The sequence below is a fragment of the Procambarus clarkii genome, chromosome 76, assembly GCF_040958095.1.
Source record: "Procambarus clarkii isolate CNS0578487 chromosome 76, FALCON_Pclarkii_2.0, whole genome shotgun sequence".
Classification (NCBI taxonomy): Eukaryota; Metazoa; Arthropoda; class Malacostraca; order Decapoda; family Cambaridae; genus Procambarus; species Procambarus clarkii.
The window spans coordinates 18319190-18328188 of record NC_091225.1 but is presented as its reverse complement, the minus strand read 5'-3'; the positions used below and the strand labels follow the sequence as shown (position 1 = coordinate 18328188).

The window sequence follows — 8999 nt, the reverse complement described above, 5'->3', positions numbered from 1 at the left end:
TGACCAACCCGCAGCCGTGCCAAAGCAGTTTCCTACCGTCGGTTACGGTGGCAGGAGGAAGGCCACGGGGACACTACGTCTGAGAGTACGCAGCTTGTTACTAACCACAGAGGACCAACAACCCTGCCAACGGGCAAGAATGGAGGAATGAATAACAGGATAAAAGTCGGAATAAGGAATACCTTTACGGGAGATGGGACAAGAACGGATAGCTTCCTTAGCGGCAGCATCCGCAAGCTCATTGAAAGAAACACCAATATGGCTGGGAACCCAGCAAAACTCTACTGATTTAAATTTACTAGAAATAAGAAACAGCCAATGTTGAATGAATCTCGATGACCACCGGATGGACTGGATTAAAGGACCCTAAAGCCATGAGGGCACTACGAGAGTCAACTACAACCACAAAAGAGGAATGACATTGAGAAAGCAAGAGACGGAGAGCATAGAGAACAGCATAAAGTTCTGCCGTAAAGACGCTAGCCTCCGAAGGGAGACGACACATATAAGTACGGTCAGGAAAAACAACAGAGTAGCCCCGGGTGTTTGTCAGCACACCACCCCAAAGGGCATGACGACAATTGAAATCACCCAGCAGGAGCACAGGCTCCGGCAAGGAGTCTAGGAGGTGTTAAAGATCGGGAAGAGAAAGTGGGACAGTGAGGGGGGGGGGATAAATGGAACGAACCGTGTACCATCTACGCACAAAGACACGGGCGGCAGAACAGTGGAGAGACGAGGAAAAAAGTAAGGGGACAAAGAGAACATCGGAGCGAATCAAGAGAGCAGAAGAATTATTGGCTCCAGCATCAGCTGGGGGGGGGGGGGGAGGGGAGAGAAAAGAATAGCCACGGAAGCGACCAGGACGAGCACCAAGCTTCGGCTCCTGGAGACAGCCACAAAGGGACGAAAACTGTGAAATGAGAAGTTGGAGGTCAAGAAAATTGGTGTAATATCCACGGATGTTCCATTGAAGAATAGATATCAGCAAAGAGAGAGAGGAGAGCAACAGAGAGCAAAGAAGAAACAAAGGTGAAAAAGAAACACAGCACGTCAAAGAAACACAGGGTCAGCGAAGTCAGGGTTCTGAGCATGGGTAAACTGAGTAAAGAAGGAGGGAAAGAAGCGGGAGGACAGACCAGAGGTGGACAGGTGGGGTCTGGAGGAGGGGGAGAAGGAGGGGCAGAAAGAGGAGGAGCGCACCTCAGCGAGGGCAGGAACCGAGATGGAACCGGCGGCTAAAGAAACCCCCACAGTAGGAACAGGGGGCAGCACCACCGAAGCGGGAGAAGGAATGATAGAATCAGAGATAGGGGGCGAAGAAGAAAGCGAAGCCTTCTTACCTACCGGGGAGGAGGAAAGAGAGGAGCCAGGTTTCCGCTTCTGACTCAAAGATACAGGCGTCCCAGCAGCAATGTACTGGGCAACAGACTCCAGCGTCTCGATAAAAGAAGAGCGAGAGCGAACAACACGACCACCAGGAGAGCGATGGACGTCGGCCCGCACAGTCAGGCGGCGTGAAGAGCCAAGAAACGGAGGAGAATGACGGGAAGGAGGACCAGAGGGAGAGGAGAAAGAAGACACAAGAGACGTGACAGACTGGGTAGAAAGAAGGGGAGCCCTAGACAGAGAACCAAGAGGGGGACCCTCCGAGACAGAACGGAGGGAAACAGGGGAGGTGGTGGTGGGCGAGTCCGGGTCTAAGGCCTGGAAACGGTTGAAGGTGACAGAGGCATCTACGGAATCGACAAGATGCCTATGAAGGGAAAAATCGTCAGGAGCAGTTGAATCCAAAGGAAGGAGGTCAAAGTACTTAGTCCATGTAGCAGGACCAAACAAAGCATGAAACGAATTAGGATGGGAAGGGAGCATATGAGAGCAGCCATGGCAGAGACGGCGATGAGAACCTTTATAGAGAGACGAGTCAAAATGTGCAGTAGTCACAAGAAGAGACGGAGCCGTGCAAGGGGATGAGACGGTCACCACAGCAGGCTTGGGGCTCGACCCAACCACGGAGGAGGGAGAGGAGCAGGGAGGAAGAGTCCGGTCTGGGCCTAAACCGGGTCCTGTAGCGGGGGCTACAGATCCCGGTCTTCCAGGACTGTCTGACTCAGGGGCCTGGTCGCCCACCCCATGAGCCTGGGTAAGAGAAGTCAAGTCGTCAACCATACAGCAAACCAATAACTAAAGAATGGGACCTGGAACCAAGGGATACCACCTACCAGGGCAGCCAGGGAGGCCGAGCGCGGGCCAGTGCAGGAAGGGAGTGTCGTGCCCAGCGGTGCTCCCCCTTTTCAACAGGGAAGTCCTACTACTTCGTCCATTCTCCCACACTGGTGCTAAGACCCCAGTACCCCTATCGCCCCAGCCTGGACACCCAACCATCCACTCAGGGCGGCCTCTCACAGGCGACCCCTCCAGCGGGTGGTCCGATGGCTCATAAGGCCCCTACATGGTGCCCTTCAGCACGTACACCACCCAAAGAGGGGGCAGGAGAGGGGGCACAGGCAACCCACACCTGTTCCAGGGAAGTGTACGTGAGCCCCTCACCACGTCCGTGTGGTTGTGAACCCTATACCCATCCTATGGACAGTTGTAGACCCCATACCCATCCAACAGGTGGTAGTGGACCCCATACCTATCCAAAATGTGGTGGTAGACCCTATAACTATCTTTTTGGATGGTAGTGGTCCCCATAAACATCGTATGTTAGGATCTTATTTACTTCCTGTTTTCAGTATTGTTTCCCATAGACATTCCAACAGAACATCGTTTTCTGTGGACGTTCCTAAAATCCATTCTCTTTAGATTTTTAAAGCACACACTATTGTATGTAATATTTATTGGCGAACGCATAATTATTATATGTAATAATTTATAGTGCTTATTATAATTTACTGAGAACTACCAAGATTTCTCAAAACTAAACTACGAGCCTTCAATATGATGAAGCTGATCTATGATATTCGAATAGCATGAAAAATAGTACGTAAATTTCACATCAGAAATGAGATTGGAAAAATATAGTTATTAAAATTAGAGCAATCCGACTGTTCAGCTGTCTACGGCGATGGGACGGGTACTATGAGACACTGTTGTAGGCCACTTTGGACCAGTAACCGAGTTCTTGCTGTTAGAACCTCTTCTTCTATATCCAACCCCAAGTCGGTGGTAAACTTTCAAGAACTGACTGTACAGTATTAGTGAAAAGAATAGAAAGGGGATTAAAAAATTAGCAATACACAATTACACCTTCACCAATATATTAACACCTTCACCACTATATATATTAAAGTATTACTACAAATATTTACAAAGTGTGTCTTTCACTCACCACACAATACATTGTGTTCATCAATCCCTGTGAATCCACTTTCCAAGAACACGTCGTCCACACTTAAATGGTAATCACCTGTGAGTTCACCTTCAGCACGGGCCCGTCCACACACACCGTATCGTGTATCGTGTCAATACCCCGCCTCCGCTCTCCAGATACAGTCTCCGTGGTGCAGTGGTAAGACACTCGCCTGGCGTTCCGCGAGCGCTTTGTAATGGGTTCGTATCCTGGCCGGGGAGGATTTACTGGGCGCAATTCCTTAACTGTAGCCTCTGTTTAACGCAACAGTAAAATGTGTACTTGGTTGTAACAAAGATTCTTCGCGGCGGGGATCGTTTTCCAGGGACCTGCCCGAAACGCTACGCGTACTAGTGGCTCTACAAGACTGTAACAACTCTTGTATACATCTCTCATACACACGCTGACAAGGGTCTCAAACTATCACTTACAGGGGTAGCTAGTACTCTGGCAGAAGTCTCTAGCAGCTCGCTAGCAGCACTTTTATAGATATATACAAGAGTTGTTACATGGTTGTAGAGCCACTAGTACGCGTAGCGTTTCGGGCAGGTCCCTGGAATACGATCCCCGCCGCGAAGAATCGTTGTTACAACCAAGTACACATTTTACTGTTGAGTTAAACAGAGGCTACAGTTAAGGATTTACTTCTCAACAGACGCATCACTGTCGTCGCGTAACTCTTCCTGGCCAATCCCGGGTACGACGGCCTATTTAACACTGCATAAAACAGCAGCTAACACACCAAATACCGGGGACTTGGAGCGCAGGCTCATAGATGGCGCAGAAGTCGCCACTCCTCACTCCAGCGACGGTGTCCGTACCGTAACACACTACGGTACGTGAGGATGGGTTGGTGCCTGGTGATAGGTAATAACTGGAAATCTACCACAGAGGAACTATGAACATTAGCAGCATAGGAACTATTAGCATTTAGTTATATAGGTTCTATCGTATAATAAGAACGGGTTGGAACAAATGTTACAGTCATGCCAAGTATTAAACAATTTTAGTTATCCCTAAATCATTTTCTGCGAAGATTTATAAAAGAAAACTTAAATGCCTAAGTTTAGTGGGTAACTATATTAAACTGCATGATGTATAACATTTTGACAAAATGTTTCCTATTCGGAAAGGGGCAGGAAGTCTGTAAGGCTTATTGAGATTCCTGTAGGCCAACGACCGACTTTATTAGAATGCAACCCACAAAAGGCTCCTAGATTCCAGGTATCTATTGCTAGGTAAACACAGCTTAGACGTGCATAGGAAGCACGTCCTCGTGAACAATATATAGATATTTGTTAATCCACTTGCTAAACTATATACCCATAGTGCGGGTCGTTGTGGACCCAATATCCATCACGTGGGTGGTGGTAGACCCAATACCCATCCTGTGGGCCCCATACTCATCTAGTGGGCGGTATTGGGCCCCATATCCATCCAGTGGGTTGTAGTGGACCCCATACCCATCCAGTGGGTTGTAGTGGACCCCATACCCAACCACTGGGTTGTAGTGGACCCCATACCCAACCAGTGGGTTGTAGTGGACCCCATACCCATCCAGTGGGTTGTAGTGGACCCCATACCCATCCAGTGGGTTGTAGTGGACCCCATACCCATCCTATGAGCAGTAGTAGAAAATGTTGCAAAGGCACATAATGGGCTCAGGAACTGGGCCCCAAATTATGATATCTTAACTATTCAAGTCTTGATAAACTATTACCACAAGTAATGTGTGTTAATACCAACATTCTTTTATAGATCTGTGACGAAAACAAATTTAATCCAGAATTCCAATTGATGTTTTAAAATGGAAAAAAGTCACAAAGTAAAAGATAGGTTGCAAACTAGATCAGGATCTAGCCTTCATTAACTAAATAAATAAATAAATAAATAAATAAATAAATAAATATATAAATAAATAAATGTTTATTCAGGTAAGGTACATACATACAAGAGATTTTACATAAATTGGTCGATTTATAGATAGAGCTAGTACATACAATGCCTAAAGCCACTATTACGCGAAGCGTTTCGGGCAGAAACGTAAACTATCATATATAACCTTAGTTGGACTCAATCCTGTAACTAAAGACGAGAACAGAATCTAACCCTTAGGCTCAATCCTTTAAATAGAGAACAAAACTAATTTGAATATTCTTGGCTTATCAGTGTAAAGGTGAAAATTAAATCCTGCATAATATTTAGTAATTTATTTATTTACATACGAATATCTATAGGCATGGCATTCACATAGGAAATGTTATATTATAATACAATATACAGTGTTTCTACTCCTTAACTACGATACCTTTCACCATCTACAATAGTAAGTATTTAGATCTATGTGCAAATGTTTACAAAATTACAATATTATGAACATAACATCACAACACACATTGCGACATGTATTAATGAATACATAATGTATACTTGATCCGAAGGAACACCCAGAAATGTATGAACCAGTTGGTATGGCTACGAGGTTCTAGAGACAATCCAGGAAAGGATTCACAAACAACTTGCGTGTCCACTTGTGATATCTGGACCTCTTAGCTCGATCATGGCGTCTTAGTCGGATTTACTAAACAGTTTACGAGTTCCGAATCCGGATTACGAGCCGCCATGATCGAGATAAGAGGTACACATGTCGTAAGAGGAAACGGATATGTTCTGTGAATACTGGTCCGGGAGATCTCAAGTCTTAATGAACTGAGATGCGTCTATGACAACGTCGGGTCATGGCGGTCATTAGGGGTCATCGGTGTCACCAAGAGATTGTCGAGACAGGGCGATAACGGGCCTCGTTATCAGGCATTTTCTTCACATTTCTTGGAGGCATAAGTAAGAGCGTTTTGCAGGTTGCATAAAACAGTGTTATATATTTAAATTATAACTTAAATTATTGCATTAAATGTTGCATCGATCTTCAAGTGTGAATGTTTTGTGAAATGTAGAAATTGCTTCAATCTACATCACCTTTATTTCAGAATGCATCACGTCTTACTTGCCTGCTCTAGTCACTGTGAACAATGAAGGTGGACGTATGAACTTAACTTTCCAAAAGCCCCACAGATACGAAGATCTAGAGCCCGATGACTCGTCTGAGGACCTGACAGAGTCCTCCGTCCGGGTCGACGTCGTGAAGATCGAGGAGCTCGTTTGACTCACAGGATACAGAGTATTTCTTTGCCCTGAGGAGAGCGATGACGGTGACCTCTCCGGGTCAGAGGTCATGGACTCAGAGGTCAGCGAGGGTCCTCTGGACGGCCCAGATAGCAAATCTCTTGAAGAATCGACGGAAAGAGTTGTTTGGTTACGGCGATTTCCTTCTCTTGTTGTCAGAGTTCCTCTTGATGATTCTCTGATGGTCTGAGAGACATTTTCCTCTTCTGATGAGTGTTCCTTCAGTCGCCCCTATTCTTCCGTTCTCCTTGCGTGCCTACGTAGGGTGATATCTTCCTTCTTACTGCGGCGAACGCGAACAACGATCAAGATAACAAGGAGGATAAGCAGTACTAACCCCAAGACCGATCCTACGACAATTCCTGCTATCTCCCCTGACTTGAGTTTTGCGTTATCTGAGTAAGAGAGACGATAGCGTGAGAGAAATTACAGGCTGTAGATAACCGTGTTATATTTAGCATTTTATAGTTTGATATAACAGTAATAACAGATCTTCAAGACACTTGAATAGACTCATAATAACACAGGAGAACGAGACAATGTTGCTGCTAAAAACTTAATGTTTGCAATCTGAAAGCAATTACACTTAATAACCATTTATCATTGCATCATTAACAACGTCTCAAGATACCCATCCAAGATGGCCAAGGTCATGGCCAGGTAACCACATTACCTGGCCATGACCCTCTGAAATAATCCCCCCCATCAACCCGTCCATGGACCAAGTCCATTCCATCCAGCGGTCGATCCCAAAGACGCATTCACCAATTTTAACAATCTGTTCATTCCCTCACACACACACACCCAATGTTTATATTGTCAACTCTTTACCTTTAAAAATGCCATCGTTATCGACGTGTCCAACGTCTTACCGACGTGCCAATGCCTTATAGACGTATCCAACGTCTTACAGACATGCCCAACGTCTTACAGACATGTCCAACGTCTTACAGACGTATCCAACATCTTACAGACGTGTCCAACGTCTTACAGACATGTCCAACGTCTTACAGACGTGTCCAACGCCTCACAGACTTGTCCAACGTCTTACAGACGTATCCAATGTCTTACCTCCACCTCCAGAATCGTCGGTGTTGTCAACGCTGCAGACGCCGACGTTACCAGCAACGTCGTACACGCTAACACTCAGCGTGGGATCACAACACGATGCGCTATACGTCCACTGTACGTTAGTGTCCCCTTTTGAGAAGACTGGAGGGTACCTGGCGGCCGGAATCGTCACCACTCTGCCTATTCCTGACGCGCCTTCGATGGAAAGAAAATGAAACCTTGTAAAACATGTACACGAATATGAAGAAAGATGATTGGGTTCATTTTCAAACCTCTTTAGCTGTGTTTCCAGTCATGTCTGGGATGTACAGGGTACAGTTCCGTGGCTAGCGGTACATGGTACAGTTCCGTGGCTAGTGGTACAGGGTACAGTTCCGTGGCTAGTGGTACAGGGTACAGTTCCGTGGCTAGTGGTACAGGGTACAGCTCCGTGGCTAGTGGTACAGGGCACAGTTCCGTGGCTAGTGGTACAGGGTACAGTTCCGTGGCTAGTGGTACATGGTACAGTTCCGTGGCTAGTGGTACAGGGTACAGTTCCGTGGCTAGTGGTACAGGGTACAGTTCCGTGGCTAGTGGTACAGGGTACAGTTCCGTGGCTAGTGGTACAGGGTACAGTTCCGTGGCTAGTGGTACATGGTACAGTTCCATGGCTAGTGGTACAGGGTACAGTTCCGTGGCTAGTGGTACAGGGTACAGTTCCGTGGCTAGTGGTACAGGGTACAGCTCCATGGCTAGTGGTACAGGGTACAGTTCCGTGGCTAGTGGTACAGGGTACAGCTCCATGGCTAGTGGTACAGGGGAAAACTCTAGTTTAGTCTAGAAACTCCCCCGATCGGTTCAGAGGAGCCAGTCGGCCGAGCGGACAGCACGCTGGACTTGTGATCCTGTGGTCCTGGGTTCGATCCCAGGCGCCGGCGAGAAACAATGGGCAGAGTTTCTTTTACCATATGCCCCTGTTGCCTAGCAGTAAAATAGGTACCTGGGTGTTAGTCAGCTGTCACGGGCTGCTTCCTGGGGGTGGAGGCCTGGTCGAGGACCGGGCCGCGGGGACACTAAAGCCCCGAAATCATCTCAAGATAACCTCAAGATAGTCCAAGAACATCAGCTCTATGATGTTGAATATACAATGAGAATACAATGTATTCTAAATAATTTTTTATACCAATTACATTATTCTCAATGTAATTTTGTTTATGTATTTGAAGAAAAGTGTAGGAGGTAGAATTCCTACACTACAAAGATAGAGTACATGAGGGGGGGGGGGCAGTGTGTGAAGCCATTGTATTAGGCTTCAGTGGAAGCCTCAGGTACCCTAGAGGATTCAGTCGAATCCCAGGTTGCAATGTTTTTTGACCTGACGTGTCAAATGTCGTGGCGTAGTGGTCTAGGG

General features: G+C 46.6%; 1 protein-coding gene across 1 annotated transcript in view; it reads right to left on the bottom strand.

Annotated features, from left to right (window-relative positions):
* Positions 1 to 5550: 5550 nt before the first annotated feature.
* The window catches only part of LOC123771444 (von Willebrand factor A domain-containing protein 7), a 21617-nt gene continuing 18168 nt past the window's right edge, over positions 5551 to 8999 (bottom strand). The window contains exons 18-19 of the mRNA XM_069313691.1: positions 7610 to 7804; positions 5551 to 6933 (exon numbers count right to left, since the gene is read on the bottom strand). Of these exons, the coding sequence (XP_069169792.1) occupies positions 6770 to 6933; positions 7610 to 7804 (359 nt within the window). The 3' untranslated portion in view covers positions 5551 to 6769. The remainder of the gene's footprint in view (positions 6934 to 7609; positions 7805 to 8999) is intronic.